The 18,121-nt window shown below is 31.1% G+C and overlaps 1 protein-coding gene across 6 annotated transcripts in view; it reads right to left on the reverse strand.

Annotated features, from left to right (window-relative positions):
• Positions 1 to 17,519, reverse strand: part of LOC124543249 (potassium channel subfamily T member 2) — a 97,933-nt gene extending 80,414 nt beyond the window's left edge. For all 6 annotated transcript variants that reach the window (XM_047121400.1, XM_047121397.1, XM_047121399.1 and 3 more), the window contains exon 1: positions 17,295 to 17,519. In XM_047121400.1, coding sequence (XP_046977356.1) covers positions 17,295 to 17,500 — 206 coding nt within the window. In that variant the 5' untranslated portion in view covers positions 17,501 to 17,519. The remainder of the gene's footprint in view (positions 1 to 17,294) is intronic.
• Positions 17,520 to 18,121: the final 602 nt, after the last annotated feature.

An 18,121-nucleotide genomic window follows, 5' to 3' on the forward strand; every position in this document is an offset into this window, starting at 1 on the left:
TTTCCCGCGGAGCGAAATTACGTATGAATAAAGGGATACATTCTTGTCGGTCGACGCGGTCATGATTTATACAGTTCTTATGAAAATTCATTTGACTCGCTCCAAAGCCTTAGTACATAATATACAATATGGAATACAATTAAACATTTTAATATTTTCTAAATTCAAATAAATGTTAATAGAAACATACAAAATAAACTTATTGAACGTTTTAACATTATGGTTTTTACCAACCCGCATCCTAACAAATCGTTATAAACAACATGATATATATATAATAAATGGATGAATTACATGGATACCATGATTGGTATGAGATGATTCTCCTGATTGGGATTTGTTTTTAATCGAAAAATGAGGGAAAGATCTAATTAGATAGACAGTGTGCGGACAACGTCCTCTTAGATTAAAGTCTACCTTGTATATACGTATTTACTATGTAATGTTTATATCACATTAAACAGTCGTGCATAAAATATGAAACTGAAGTCGCATAGCATGCATTCTAATTAACTTTATATTTTCTTTATACAAACAAATGTGAGAAACGAAACAAATTAAGATTTATATACGTCCACTTTGATAATTTTACCGATTTTGCGGTAGATACATATGCGATTTTTACAATTAAAATAATATGCAAATATGACAGTCAATATTAAAGCGATAATTTGGCTTCAAAAAGCACCCAGTTCATGCATATATAAGTTCACATGCAGCCAGCAGGATGAAATATTCAAATAGTTTTTTCTAGAGCTATCGCGACACAATAGACCGGCAATACAGTGGCACAGCGAACCATAGATTTACGAGCGGTCAATGAGAGGCTTATTAGAGCGGACGACACGTAAGTTACATCTAAAGCGTATGGAAGTGTCGGGCACCTGGGTATCTGAAGAGCGATTTCGTCCAGGCTGTCGACGGGCACGCTGAGAGGCCGCTCGAGCAGCCGCGACGGAGCGGTGAGCGTGTCGGAGCTCATGTTTCGCGTATCATTCGAATTTCTGTTTTGCTTCTTACGGTTCTCTTCAGCACGACGAAGGTTGTGAAATCGGAAGAAAAATATCGACATTATATTTGACGCAGCTCCTTTATTGCGTCTTTATATAACGATTTTGCGAAAAACAATTTCATTTACTCCATTGAAGTCACGAACCGAGTAAAGTACTTGTGAAATAAGTATAATGCTATGGAAAAGAAAATAAAATGATGTGAAAGTAACGATTGTGTCTGTGGTAACGAAAGATATATCGAAAAGCGTTTTTGTTTGTGTTAATTCTTCTTCTAACAGATAATATTCGACGAGCATTAAAATATTTGATTGAAAATAGACTTATATTGTTATGTATATACTACAATCGCCCCAAATTAAGTTCGATTATTTGACTCGAGTTTCACGGCCTAATAAAATTCCACCTGCGCAGAACTTCTCCTACATATTTTATAGTCTCAACCGTTCCATTGTCCGATATAGACGCCTACTTCAATTTTTATGTTTATTTTTAAAATCCTAAAGTATGAACTTATGAAAGGTCAACGTTGTAATCTACATGACCAGTAGAAAAAATGTTCACAAGAATTTTAGGTGGCTTATAAGTATATATTTTCTCTTTTATTTAAAATATACTTTCCCCGTTTTAATGATGATGTTACCACGCAAAAGCTTGCAATAATTGATGCACCCTTTTTGTTTATTCTCGTAGAGAACACTCAATGTAGAAGCGCAGACGTCAAATGTCAAGGATACCTCGGCGGCATGCGACAGGGGTACTACCTTATATCTATATATACTAAACTAATTACAAAGACAAAGAGTAAGAAAAAACTGTTCGATTTCTTGGAATTTTATCTAGTTGCTATTTTTGTGGAGAATTAATTTAACAATTTAATAAAAAAGCTTAGATTATCTGTCATTATGTGTCTTAGCATCTTCTTTATGATTTTTTTTTATTATTTATACTTTTCCACTGCCCTTTATAACTTAGCGTAGTTCCGAGATAAAAAATAAACTTAACTAAACTATATAAGCTACCTATAGATGGCACAGTGAAAATCTTTTATACAACTTTGTGTACAGATTTTATCAAGATTTCATTCAGCATTCAAATCTTAGAAAAAAACTGTTAGCTTTTTTTATTTTTATCTTTATATTTGAATCTAATTGTGACATTTATATATATAAGGAAAGATCTGTATTAGAAAAAAAAAACAACCAAGTAATATTTATTGAAATGAGTATACATTACTTTTATCATAAGGGTGTATCTGATTTTAAAACAAAAAGCAGCGTGCGAAACGAACATTGTGCTTATAGAAATTTACCATGTGTGACATCGTTGCGAGAGAGCTCTGTAGAAAATACATGAGGCAGTGTGCGTGTAGGTAGGCTTCCACGATAATGAAAAATTTCCTACATTTTAAAAGTTATATTTCTTTTGGCACGCTATGTAATATTAGTGAGATTGAACTGTTATGAAGCGCGCACACACTTTCTAATTTTTCTTTGTTTATTACCTAGATTACAAATTTAAATTTACAAGTGTTATGGTATTGAAAAAAAGAAAAAATCCATTTATAATAATAATTATTGTTTTATAATTGTAAAAAAATATTTGCATGCAATTAAAAACTATTTTTAATCACGCTGACAAAGTAGAACTACTCACGCGCGTACATATAGGTACTCATACACGCAACTTTTATTACTGCAGTATTTAGGTATTTATTCTGTTTGCGGGCATGTGGTGTGAGTTTACAATATATCTATAAAGATTCATTACAAAGGATATGTGTTCACTGAACATGAATACGTTAACAGTAAGTAGCTCCTGTAAAAAGGAAACAAAACGAATTAAAAAATCTCCAGTAACAATGTTATATCTGAGCATATATCTGATTTTAATTTCGCCAATAACCGATACCAGTCCATATTATTTAAATACTTCCATCTGTATATTTTTTTTAAATTATATAACATACAATAATAAGCCAATATAATTTTTAATTAGTACATTTTAAAAGAGTTTCTGAGCAATAAATATAACGTATTAAATGCAAATAATATTTACAAGTTAAATATTAGATCTTGTTGAGCCATACAAAGTTTAATTAGTTACAAATGTTTTATTGCTTTTGGTTCGATTATAACTAACTTACTTCCCATTGAAGACATTTAACTGTAGCCGGGCAACACCGGTTCTTGGAGATTTTATGTTCCAATTAAAAAGTAACAAATACAAATTAAGAAATAATTTATACAAATAAGTCTAAAAATTACCTATGAAATTATATTTCGTCATTAATTTTTACTTCGAAGACCACAGGATAATAGTGTAATATTACGATGTCTATTAAACGATTCTACACATTTCGATTTAAATTACCTTATTTAGCAATACTACGACCATCAATAGGAAATCTCAGTGACTATAATACCAATCAACTTAAAATTTGCCAGGAAGATTCCTTACAGGCAGTGGCGGAGCTAGATCGAATCTTAATGTGGGCAAAAGACAGTTTGCGAGGCCCTTTTTTTGTTTACAGTACTCTCAGATCCCAATGTTATGTGGCCTTACGACGCCAATGCTTATAGGTAGTAGACATTCGCTCAGAAGGGATTTTACGAAACTAAAAGCCTAAAAGGGTGATGGCGAGGCTTGGAAATTTGTATTTTATTTCGCACGGATACAGCCGCATGTTCAGACCGTACCAAGCATTATAATTGATGTAATAACATATATATGTCACCGAAAGATTACAAAATTCACTAGATTACAATCTATCTGAGTGAAAAATGAAATATGATTACAATTTAACGCATTATTTTTCGCTATATTCGTTTATTAAATTGCACCTATTATTTAAACTAAGTACAAAGCCATTAAGGTTAAAATAAACTTTTGTTTCAAGGTCGATATTAAAGACTTGTCTCAAATAAAACTTGAAATATAAGAATTTGTATTTGAAATTAATTTTAAAATAAATATACAAAACTACATGGATAAATACCAAAATAAAACGAAAAAGTAACTAAAAAAACTTATTACGAATAATTTGGCGCTGGACGAGAAAATAATTTGGGATATTGCATATTTCAGAAGCGAGAGACACCACGCGGTAAATAAAGTTAGAGAGAAAATACACATTTTCTACTACGATTACTTGCCTCGATGGCCGAATACACGTTAACCTATGGTATAAATATTATACTGACCGCATTACAAAATATTATCTTTTATGTTTTTTTTTTTTAAATTATAATATTTAAATATAAATTGAGTTGTAACACTAAAATTAAAAAAAAATATAGTTATATTTAATTTCAAATACATAGGTTTAATATTATTTAAAAATTGCTTACTCAAGTCGAAGTGAAACTAAGTAGTAATATTCTTATTAACTAAAAAGTTTTCAAAATTGACTAAAGCTGCACTTTGATACCTTTGAAGCCACACAGGATAATCAAATACAAGTCAGCCTTACTTGGAGAGGAAAATATACTACTAAATTGTAGTTAGTTAATCCGTGAAGACGCAACCCCGCTGTTTTCCGCGACGTGCGTCAAATTCAACCCAAGCATTGAGGCTCGGCAACACATACCTATTCTCAACCGACTTCAAAAAGGAGGAGGTTATCAATTCGACTGTATTTTTTTTATGTTTACCTCATAACTTTTCACTGGGTGGACCGATTTTGATAATTTTTTTTTTTGATCTACAAAACAGCTATAATATTATTAATATTTCATTTTGTGAAATATCTTTGTTATATCATAAGTTGTTATATACTCTTTATAAAAAAATTTAGACTAATATATTATATTGACTAAATGCCATCATCACATATACTTTTCCTTAATTCAAAAACAATATTATTCAAAAATAATACTTGTACACTGTTAATTTTTAATGTTGTTGTACACTCAATTAATAAAATATGGTAATTTAAATTTGATCATGTCTAGTGAAACATCTTTCCAGTTGCCTATTGATTGATCTCTTTTGTCATTTGACTTGTATGCCATTCCAAGTAAGATAGAAATAAATTCAAGTAAAAATCTTTTACATTAATTTGACGTAATGTGATTGGACGAGAATTTAAACAATCTATGGTAATTGATACGGATTGGTGAAAAAAGTGGGCCTAATCATCGCAACTTTAGAAGTAAAAGTAAGTAGTTAAATGAAAAAGTTTTGTCTTTGCTAGTTAAATAAATTGGCATTCATCAAGAACTGTTCGTAGTGTATAGTATAGATAGAATACGCACAACCAAGGTTCGTTTACCTTTACTCATTTTTCGATTGGAATATACAGTAGTGTGCGTGCCCTCACCCCACATACATACATATATAACATGTGCGTAACAATAGAACTCGCATTCTAGCATCTTATATTGCGCACTTGCAGTGTAGTGATCGAAAAAAACTGTGGGTCTCGTCATCGTGTTTTGAACTACCCATAGATTTCGTAAAGAAAAATATGTAGGCACCTACTTACTCACAGTCTTCAAAAGTACAATACGATAGAAAAATTGTACATAAATAATTAGAACTTCCTTATACTATTGTATAGAAATTAAAGAAAAAAACGTGCTCACGCTCCACAGAAATTCTTATAAATAATTCAAGGAACGAAAACTGAACTTGATTGAAAAAATGTTATTAAAAAACAAGTGTTTACAAATATCAATTCAAGCAGTTGACATTTATAATTCAGATTCAAGATTTGACACGATTTTTTTGAAAGGAATTATAATCTATAAAATATATACATAAAACATTAACAAAATTTAGAAATACAATTCAGCGTATGAATAGGTACGCCACTACGGTAACATAACCAAATTACTAGATTATTTTCACAAATTGTCCAGGTAATATTATGCGCATTTTTATTTTAAAAGTACGTGTATGTTACGTATAAATATTGAACTATGCAATTTATAATTACTACTGGGTCGTCTTTGCGATTATTCAAAAGATTTGTTAGGAATTTTAAAACATGTGACAAGGTTTGTTTTGATTCCATTTCATTGTAAAATGCATGACATTCATCTACATTTGGCGCCAAAGTGATGAAAGTTTTTTGAAATATTTTTTTTAATATCAAATACATTTATTTAAGTTAGAACTTGAATTCGGTATCAATTTAGTTTACATTTTTTTTGCTTATAAAATAGGTATAAGTACCACAAATCGCTTCTTTTTTTGTAGCTATTCAAAATAACCATAACCGATTTTTATGTGCACCTATCGTCCCATAATCACTAGAACAAAAATCTGCTTCGGCTTGTGCTATTAATATATAAAATGTTTCTTAAAACGAACTCTCGACTCTGTGCTCCAAGAAAAATACTTAGGTATATTAACTGTGAAAAACAATCCAAGTTGCTTGTCCGAATCCCACCTCTATATAACTACTTATATCTTTTGTTATATTTCAAAAGTTTCCGTCATGTAGACACAAGAGTGATCCTATATAAAAGTTTAATGTTTTCTTCGGATGTACGAAACCCTAAAAAGGCGGGATTCATTCGATGAAAGCCAGACATGAAAAAACTAAAATTATAAGTAAGTACTTTTTTTAATACCGTTAAAAAAATCTACTTTTATAAAAAGTAGTGGAAACCCTTATCTGAACTGTTTACTGTTAGTGCGAATTAAGAATAGGTAGACATTCACGATCAACATAATATATATCATAATTAGAAGCCTCACAATTACATGAATAGTGTGTATATTTTATTAACACTTTTATTAAATAATGTTAAGTTGGCAACGACAATAGTTTCAATTATTACTCTTAAAATATAATTAAATAAGTCTCGTTTAATAATTAAATAATATTCTCATTCCTTTAATTATTTTACAAATACTGCGTAATGTACGTATTTTAAATATTAACTTTACGATATTCCAGCGTGAGTTAACATTTCATGGACGAGTTCCGCTAAAATCGGAATTACTGGTAACAATTAAATTACATTGAACAACAAAACTCGTATAAAGATGACCCAATTATTAAAGTAAAAATTAATTATATTTACAATAACAGAATATTTAGGTATTTGCAAATACTATAATAATATTTACTACAATGTATCCGAATATCTTCAAAATAAAGCTTTCGATACTGTATACATATATTGTTCTTTAAAAAGTAATGCTTATTAGTATTTTACTCAAACTAATAACTTTTTGTACCTTTTCTTTCCTTTCGGTAATCGTTTTGATTTGACATGCCATGTCATGAAATTGGATATCTTGTATGTATTGCAATCGGGGTCGGCTCTCATTAGTGAAAAGTTCCATTGTATTGTGCCTAAACCATTTCGACTCCGAGTTGTATGTTAAAATCATTCTTTTATTATGGAAACGGGTCAAGCAACAAGCAACTCCGTAGCTGTTTTCTCGTTAAACTTTTTTGATAACGCTTAATTTTAATCTAAAAAGTCTATTAATTATAGCCAATTTTTGAAAGTTTGGGCGTTAAATTTAATATTAATATGATAGTTAAACAACAAGAGTTTTATTTTTAATCTCAATATTTCCAAAGACAGCAAAAGGTTACAAAATAATTAATAACAGAGTCATCATTTATATATGCATTTTAAATACGAACGCGTAATTAAAATATGAAAAATGCTTTAAAATAACAATAACTACATCATACATGAAAACCCGTATATGCTCGTGTAAAATAGATAGATCTATTATATAAAATGTTTAATTATATAAAATAAGTATATTTTGTCATTTACTTATCATATATGTAACATTACTTTTTCATAAACGCTGCGATTATCAAACATCTATAATCTATAACATCACCCGTAAACGTCAAACATGGCCGCCCGTTGAACTGTCACGTCATTGAATTTTATGGATTTAATAACGAAATATCTCAATTATACGAATTTTGCGAATGGCATTATCGACTAAATATTATTATTTTTTAACGATCTATATTTATCGATAATTATCGATCGGGTCTATCGTAAAACTGCAAAAAGTTGATAAAGATATGACCTTGATAACTAAGTTACCATTAACAAGATGAGATTTAACAAAAATTTTTGAAACAAAACGTCAACTGACTTATAATATTGACTATAAAACTCATGCAATACTTCGACAAAAAGAAAATATTTTACTGACAACTGGAAATCAGTGCTTGAAAAATTATATACCTACTAAAATAATAAAACTTATTTCATCATTAATCAAGTTAATCGATGTTTATTCGACCGAATAGCAAAATGTCTAATATAAAAATATCGATCATCGAGAATTGCAAAGGTACCTAATATAAGAAGGTGTTTCATTATTTTAAGCTACTTCACTGAATAGATTGCTCTATAATTATTTACGATGATATTATCTGTACCTTTTAAATTTGTAATCCTTCATCTTATGTCAAATGTCATGTAACAAGAAACATAATTTTAACGTAATTAAAAAATTATGTTATAAATAATCGTACAAAAAATTTGAAAGTTTGGTTACAAAATAACAAGTAGTAAGGTGTTATAATTTTATATATTTGACCAAAATTCTTAAAGTGGATTATATTATATAATACCTATACCATAAAAATAAACAACTTGGACATTTTTATAAGATGTTGATATTATATTATAATTTGAACAGCAATTAAATAAAATAATATAAATAATTATATTCAATATGATATTTATGCAAGGTTTCAACAATATATATGTACGAGACAAGTAAAACAAAATTTAAAATCAAGTTGTAGTCCTTTACCACATTTTTATGTTATTACGTTAGCATTACCATTTAACTTGGACCGTAATATTCTTAGATATTGATCCCTATAGTCCGGTATGTTTGAATATAAACATTTGAAGAGCGACAATGGCAACATTACTACATAAATAAGTAAAGAAATACCACATATTTCGTATATTTAAACTTAATTAAATAATAGGGCGATTGTAGTATAGTTATAAACAATTAATGTTAAGTAGATCGTTTTTTGTTTTAAAGCATGTGTAAATTGTTATTATATTTTTTTGTTTTTATTAAATTATTAAAGTGTCTCTGTTTATCTTTTAAAAGTCTGCTGTTCTTTCAAATTGTTTTAAATAAAGGTTGTGGTTGTTTTCTCTGTCCTAATAAAACACTCGTTTAAATTAATCGCAGAGTAAAATTAGATGGCAATACCTTAAGCAGAACCCGACGTTGTATTGGCACGTGATACACTGTTATTAGCGACAATAAATTAGCGCCATAATGGTTCTAAGATATAATGAAGTGTATCACTTTCAGAGTGTTTTGGTACAAATTAAGGTATGCTCATTACAGTTACTTTATCTATAAACTATTTATGAGTGAATAAATAAAAAAGGTTATATGTATAAAATAAAAAAGGAATGATATTTTTACGGTACGGCTAACTTTTGAGGTTAGGTAGGTACCTACGTTTTATTGGTATTTGTTATGGTTGTGTAATAATAATTAGAAAGACAAAAACGAGTGTTGCATTTGTATAGCTAAGTGGCTGCAAACTTCTAAAGAAAAGAAGAATGTGTCTGGGATGGCGCGTCGCTGTACAATGGACTTTTTTGTTTCTACTTGTTTCATATACTTGACCTCGGAAAATTTTGATTCGGAAAATACTTCCATGCGTTCTAAAATGATTTATGATTTAGCAAATGGGCGTCTAAGCATGTGAATAACTACTTTTTTTAGAATAGTACAAAACTTTACATTCATTTTTATTATGTATAAATTTGTTGTCGATGATATGGCGATTCGATTATACTATATACTACTTTACTGAAAAATCAAGACAAATTAGCATTCGGTGCGCCGTCTAATAAATAAAAGTTTGAAAAATTTACATTGCCATAAACGAATTTGTTATACAAACCCGCTGCGTCCGTAAATGAAAAATATATCGTCGTCTAATTCGTCGTCCATAACAGCAACTCGCCATCCAGCTCAATTGTAGTGTCCCGAAATGTTAAGGTATATATAAATAAAATATATACATATATACATACATAATAAAATATATATATATACGAGTGGGTACCTACAGAGCGATAAAATCGTTACTTATTAACGGTAACCATAACAAGCTAAACAGTGTTGATCGCGTAAGACATGACACGGCCGAGAGCGCGCGTGGTAGATCGCGTGACGCGGCGTCAGTGCGTGGTGCGCCAGCAACGCCGAACGTGATTTGAGCTTTGAGTCCGCTCGCGAGTCGCCACGAGATGCCCTTCCTACCGCTCCCCGGCCCACCGTCCTGCACACCCCGTCCCATTCCTCTCACCGTTAGTATCGCACTCCCCGCGTATCCCCTCTGGCTGATCTCGTCACACCTTGATCCTTCACCATAGATGACTTTCCTTTTGTGATAACTCTCATTAGCTAATGTTTATCGTTTTATAATCAAATTATTTTAAAGAGATACGTTAAACCAACTTAAATATATCAGTACCGTTTTTTTTTATTCTTTAATCTTGCTGCCCCATTTATGTTTTATTCCTAAAAGAATATATTAAAACTATGTATAGTCTGAGATTTGCTTCAATAAAGCCTGGATTGACAATTTTCAAAAATGCTCGTAAAAGCCTCCTTGAATAAAATATATTTTGATTTTGATAATACGGGTGTATAATCTTAAAAATTTGCAATGCAAAACTTTATTGTAATATGCAAATATTAGTACGATTGTATGACGCGATTTAAAATTATAACCTTATGCTATATCATTTATTCTGAGACTAAGTATGCTTGTTCAGATTGAAGGAGTTATCAAGCACATTTGTAATTAGTAAAAATAATATATAAAAAAAACTATTCATGGAAATGTTATAGTTATACCATAGAGTTGCCAACAATATGTAGTTATGGTTGTCAGGAGCTTCGGACATTTCAAGGACTTTCTCGTTGATGTCGTTGTAGGAAAGCCAAATTCAATCAGTAAGTGATTGCGAGAAATGTAATAGGCATGAAATTTTGGAGACGAATATATTATTTTATATAAGATCAGTGTTTTAATAATTTCATTTAAATTCACAATCCACTTAAAAAAAATTAAACAAAATAAAAAATCAAATTACAATTCCATATTTTACTAGAGTAATGTATTGTTTATAAATATTCCGGAAACGCTTGAACTCGAAAATAAATTAAGAGTAACTGATAGTTTAGTAGGCTACTAAATAAAGATAGACACTGGCCTTTTATATGCATTAGTATGTGTGACGCTCATGTTTTACAAGATTTCTTGGTGTGCGTGAGATGACCAAAATATGACTGTAAAAAATGGATCATATTTGTTAATGAACTCTGAAAATGGAACGTGGGGCGTGCATCGTTCACGTTAAAATCAACAGACCTATTCGGGACTCTTCTTACGAAAATTGTAGTTTTTAAACTTTGATGTCACTAATTAGCGAAACATGATGTCACTACATTCACTCACACTTAACGTACGATATTCAAAGAACTTTTTGTATTTCGAAACTTGACGTGTTTTTTTCACAAAGGATAAAATAATAATTAAACTTGTCATCCAACCGTGAACAACACTTTCCGTGCACTTTAAGGTTTTGAGTAAGAGTAAATAATTTATGAAATATAAGCAAGAGAAACGTTTCAGATGATAGCATAATCTTTTTATGTATATCATCTACCTACTATTAAACGCATCATATGCTTTTACATACAATATACATTAAGAAAAATAAAATGTAAACATTTAGAGTTCTACTTTGTTTACCAATTCTGCAAATTAAGAGACATATCATCTGCTATATTTGTAGTGAAGATTTACCATTGTCCCTTTCATTCCAAACTAAATTGATATTCACAGGATGTTCGAGTGGGTCGTGACCTAGTTGCACCTACAAATATCTTTATTAGAGTCCAGGCTATGTGAATTCGATATGGTTACAGAAAACACTGACTATGAACAAAAATAAAAGCAGAAAACTTATAATTTGTACATCCAGATTGCGTATGATTACAAGGCCGACAACGTATAATTGAATAACAAAATAACAGCAGATTTGTTATATAAAAAAACCTTTTTACTAAATACAGTGGATATATTTATTTTTAAAGACTTTTTAAATTGTACAGTCGTGTATTTGTTGTGTACATTTCAAACCTTACATGATAAACGAGAATAGATTTAATCTTAAAAGCTTCTTAACGATATACCAAACGGTTTGAATGGAAGCGTTCTATAAACCTTTTTCATTGTCCGTATTTTTATACAGTGTCACACTGGCCAGTTTTATTTGCAATGTATAATATTAAAAAAAAACACATTTATTGAAGTTTAATATGTCAAGAATAATTTAGTGTAATTTTTTTTTCAGACTTTATTATAATCAAGTAATAATAATGCCGTTATTATAATTATTTAATTATTATCAAATTTGTAAGAACACAATGGCAAACGAATGTTTCAACAATCGTCTGGTAGCGCAGTTTGTTCTATGCGAGCCAGCAAGGTTCAAGTAAGTTTTCATATTTTTTTATAATTTCAGGTCTTTTTTAAATAATGCCAAACTTAACAAACGGCTTTGTAGTTCATTCATTGTTACTTATTTCATATTAAGTCTGAAGCTATTGTTTACTAAAATGAGGACGTAACGTAATCGAATAAATCATTGCAAAATTGCTTTGTTACTACGTAAATTTAGTAAATTTTTATCATTGAAATAATGTCTTGTTTACATCTCAATTCCCTTCTACTTTTATTCTATTTTTTTATTATCGTTCAGTGGATATGTTACTAAGCCATTGGTTAATATATAAACGATCGCTATTAATTCTTATTATTAATTTAAGGAAACATTTTGAATAATCAGAATACAGCACAATACATATTACGTTAATGATTGATTATTTTTAAACTTTTACATAAACATATATCACATATGGTTTTAGTAAATGTATTATAATACGAGCTATTATTTAATCAATTTAATTCCTTGTCACTATTAAATCAAAGGTAACATTTCTGTCTTACGTAATATTTGGGAAAGTAAGACGTTCGTCTTATAGGTGTCTTCTGCGCACATCAGCTGCGAACGACGTTGGGATCTTTCTCAACGACATTCTAAGAGCACGTTGCGCATACAAACGAGGTGACGATCTTACACGTCTAGGCAAGTGCAGGTCGTCCGAAAATAGTCACCTCGCTGTGCTGTCTCTGAGATATAGTCAAGGGAAGATTTCGTCGAGATTGATTTGACGCTGTCCTCGTTATTTTTTTGTTAAGCTTACATTTTGTGGATAGTGTAGATTTTGGTAGAACCGTCATAGGTTATTTAGAAAGCAATATTTTTCATTTACAAAGTATAATTTATATGATGAAGATATGTACATTTTTTTTAGGTGTATTGTTTTGTTTTTTGTGTCTTGTGTTTTGGGTATTTATTGAGGATCCACCAAAATTGAAGAAGAATAGAAAAAACGTGCGACTGCACTAATGAAATTATATTCTGATAAATAAACCGACTGAGAACAAGTACAACAACATCATAAGCAAAATCTTCTCAAATGTCGAAGCAATTTTAAAAGAAAGAATAGCGAACTATCTTCCATAATGTTGTGACTTAAGAGTTGTAATGTTTGTATTTTTCCCCAAACCGCTACTGTCACACAAAATGTGACTACTTATTTCGCTCACATTTATCAGATTCTCTTGTCTGGTTCTAAGTTAAATTCGATTGTTCATTTTATTTGTCTCACAGCAATATTGTCATGGCGTTCAGTATTTTATTGACTTGTTTAGGACAATTAGGTGAAATTACTTTGTCAAGTAAAACATTTTTCAAGAGGTTACTGAAATTTTTTGTTTCAGATTTATTTACGTTTACACAACTAAATAATGATTTTTTTTATGTGTCGTAGAATTTATTTAAAGCAATGGTTCGATTTTATTAGATATCCGCCTTCCGCTGAAGCTTTTCGTTACGTTAATTTCGGGAATTTTAGGGTTGAAATAATGTTGTTAACATATGTTCATAACAATCTTCAAAATAAGATTTTCTTCTTCTAATTATTTGGTGAATTATGAATGTTTAATAAATTCTCATATCGACCTACATAAGTAACTAAAAAATAGTTACACTTTTTTTCGTATCAAAGAATAAATTAATTGTACTTTATTCTCAAACAGCAATCTTAGTATTAATGTGTAACTACAGGCATAAGGGACTATATTTAGTTGCCAAGGTTGGAGGAGCATAATAAAAGGAATAATTTATCTTACAATGTTGATTGTCTATCGGGCGTTGGTTGGTTGAACATTCATCATCTTCCATTTGATAAATATAAGAAATAAGAAATTATATTATATTTGTATGTTTGGAAACTTTGTTTTTACTTCTCTTGTCGCTTAATCTGTTTTTAATCCTAATTCTCGAACTCGAAAATAAAATCGTCAAAATGATTTTGAATTTCATTGACATTTTTACAAACATTGAAGTTTTAACGTTTTCAATGATTATTGTTATGTTTTCACACTACATTTTCTTATAAATTTTCAAATATTTATTTCTAAGTGTGTTTAACTATTGTTTCTGCTGTGATAATATGAGAGTATCGTAGAACAATGACCTTCACACTTTGTTGAAGTGAATTCTATGATTTTATGTGTGAATATGGATGCCAATATCATTATAATTTCATACAAAATGAATATTTTGTTGTTGGAAAACTGATGTCTTTTGGCACCTGAAAACTTTATGACATTTGTTGCATGCCATCGAGTAGCTACGACTGTGCTTGTCTAGCAGATTATGATTTCCAATGTCATTGACATTTGTGGTCACTGAACTTCTTGAAATAAATTAAAAAGCTTTAACTTAAAAAATGTGAAGGTTGCCACTAGAATGATAATTGTTTATTTGATGAATTACTACGTCTGGTCTTGTATTATTAAAAATATATGTCATTTCATCAGTGAAATAAGTGCTCGAACTTATTCCATTCTTTTAATCCTGGTGAGTGAGTAAGTTTGTGTTGTTTGATTGATATTCTTTAATGTATTAACTGCACAACCGATCATCATTAAATATTGGAAAGTACAGGTGGTTAAGGTTAAATAATAGAGAGAGCTCCCTTTAATTTAAATTTATATTACCAAATGAGTAAATATTCTAAGATACTCTTAAAGACAAATTTAAATTGACAATATTTTAAAATAGGTGGATATTAATGGCTCGTAGCAGGCAAATATTTTTTAGTAAATGACGTAAAATACTTTTTAGAAGAAATTAAGTTTTGTCTAAAAAAAACATTTGATAATCCAACAGATAGACTGACAGGGTGCAGAATAAAAAAAAGTCCTGCCTACTACCACACCTACCCACAGGCGAGCGAAGCCACGGGTAGAGAATAGTATATATATAAAACGGCAGTTATGTCTTTGCGACTCGCAATGATCTCGGCAATAAGATTAACCCGCGTATCTGTTTAGTAACATTTACACAAAAAGAACCAACAACACTTAAAAAGTGAAGAAATTATCTTTCTTTTGACTTATTGCTGTCACCTCAGTTTTAAGACCGACTCGACTTATTATGTTACGAACTTCTTATCTGTAGTATATTTTTCTTCGGGAGATATCTCTTGAGGTTGTTTACAATATCGTTTGCAGTATATTTCTGTTAAAATTATTTCATGCCTCCTTCACTAATTAAAATTTTTAATTTTGCGAAAAGACGCATATATCACATATCAAAATATTTTGCTTTAAAATTTTGTTTGATATTTCAAATAAAAGTTCGAGATGGGAAATTAGGAAACGATACGTTTTCTGTGGTTTTTATAACGTCTTCTTTATAGAAAGTCTTTTATAGAAAATAAAAAATAAGGTTACTCCGGCTCTGGTCTAATACATTACTTTTTGGGCCTCCTTATACCGCACAATATTGACATTTACGTGATGACGTTATCACAACGATACACAAAATTTAATAAGCTCTTCAAATATCATAGCAATCTTTTGGATAACTATACGGATAAATTAGACGACGAGTTTGTGAGCACACTTAAATATTTAGGTTAGCAGAATATGAAAATGAGGTCATGTTGTGTAGCGACTTGCAACTTTTTGAGATGGGAATAATTGTAAAGCTCGAAATCGTCTGGAAATTGGATGAGTGAACATTTAATGTATACAACGGATTACTTTCGTTGCTTACACTTACACGGTATTTAGATATATATTTATTACTTTGCCATACGTTTGTTAGTCTCTTTCATATGCGTATGTGACTACTACTACTACTTACTTCGTTTTATTTTTTGTTGTCTTAAACTATTGCACGCGGTACTAACGGATATATCTATGGGTATATACCCATTAAATAATATTCAATTGTATAAATAATAGCATTAACGATTTATTTTATTAAAATTTACAGGTTTACCATGTATATAAATCAGAGTTTTATCTAATCTTACCAATAATCTCTAATGTCTACTTGTTTGTTACATTTTTAACCGACTGGTAGGAAATTAGGAGGCTATCAATTCGATTGTTCTTTTTTAATGTTTTTTACCTCATGGCTTTAAAATATTTAGAACTGAATTCTAAAATTATCTTTACATAGGTATGTTTGTAAATAGTTTATTAATTTAAAAAAAAAATCTAAAAAACCATATCTCACTTTTACTTAAAAAGGATTGCTCCAATTTAAATCTGAGGATGTACTTTTGAGTTTGTTATCAGATTAATCATAAAAAAATCAAATAGCGAGTCCATATTAGTCAGTTGCAACTGCAAATAATAATATAATTATTTATTTATTTTTGTTTCACTTAACTAGAAAGCACTACAATTACCAGAGGCTTTCGATAGTGTCCTATGATAATTGCAGAAATTTTTGATAGTTAATAACTTGAAATAGAATGAAAAACATGTGTACTCAAGACATGTACCTATAGTGTCGTTCCCCACTGCTCCCTACTGCGCATGCCGCATCGCGGCAGGCGTGTTCTGTGTATCCCATGCCCGCCATGTTTATGATTCCTACGTTTATTGCTTTTTATTATGAAATATGGTAAGTATGTGTAGACCCCTTAATCAAAAATTAATGCCCCTTCTCTCTGAACTCTCCGTATAATGATTTATTCACCTGTCGCACATTTTTCCTTTCAACAAAATTCTATCGCATGTTTGTGTCCCTTTAACATATTCTGTCTGTATGGAATGCGAAACGTCTACCGATTGCTGATTGTAGCTTCATGTATCAGAAATAATATTGAAAATTACCTTTCTACTTGATAACTTACCGTTCCTCGAACCTGATGCTCGAGCGACTTATGTCGCTCCATGCGCTCATAGAGCGACCACGACCACGATGAAAGGCCGCCGCCGCTGCGCCCGCAAAGGTGCCTGTCGGACGACGTTCCAACTCAACATCTGGCGGAAAGTTAACTTTAGCTGAGCCGCGCGACGACGGACCGTCTGCGGACTCTCCTCCGCCGGACATCTCCATCTCGAATGGAGCGTACTCTGGCGCCTCGTCAAGATCTTGGTCACTGCCGTCACTGGCCGCTGAGAGAGCTTCATAACCGTAGCCGGGGCGGACGCCGCCGCCGGCGGGCGCGCCAATGCCGCACTCGCTGACCGCGCCCGCCCTTGATCCGGCTTCTATACGGCTCAATGACGCTGCTTTAACGGACTGCTCGCGGGCCCTTAGCGGTGACCCTCGTGCAGGAAAGTGATTTGAGTAACGCAGCTTGCTGTGACGGAACGTGGTGACGTCCTCCTTTAGCTATCGAAGTAGACGGAAACCTCAACTTTCGAACGTCACCTTCTTCACTTCACAATTATTTATCAAGTCACCGATACAAGGATAACAGTTTCAAAAATTCATTTATTCATAGTTTCAGCAACAGTAAGTAAATAAAATAAACCCGATATTTGATTTATTTATAACTTTCACAAAAATCAAATTTCACAGATTTACAAATCAAAGCATCACACTCTCAGTACAACTAACATGCCACGACCTTAGATTAACTAATGGCCTGCTGGAACGCGCGTAGTGTTCGCAGGTATAGTAAAAGATCAGAAACAGAGCCAAAGCCGTCGACAAAATACTATTGCTTGACTG

This window comes from Vanessa cardui, chromosome Z (genome assembly GCF_905220365.1).
Source record: "Vanessa cardui chromosome Z, ilVanCard2.1, whole genome shotgun sequence".
Lineage (NCBI taxonomy): Eukaryota > Metazoa > Arthropoda > Insecta > Lepidoptera > Nymphalidae > Vanessa > Vanessa cardui.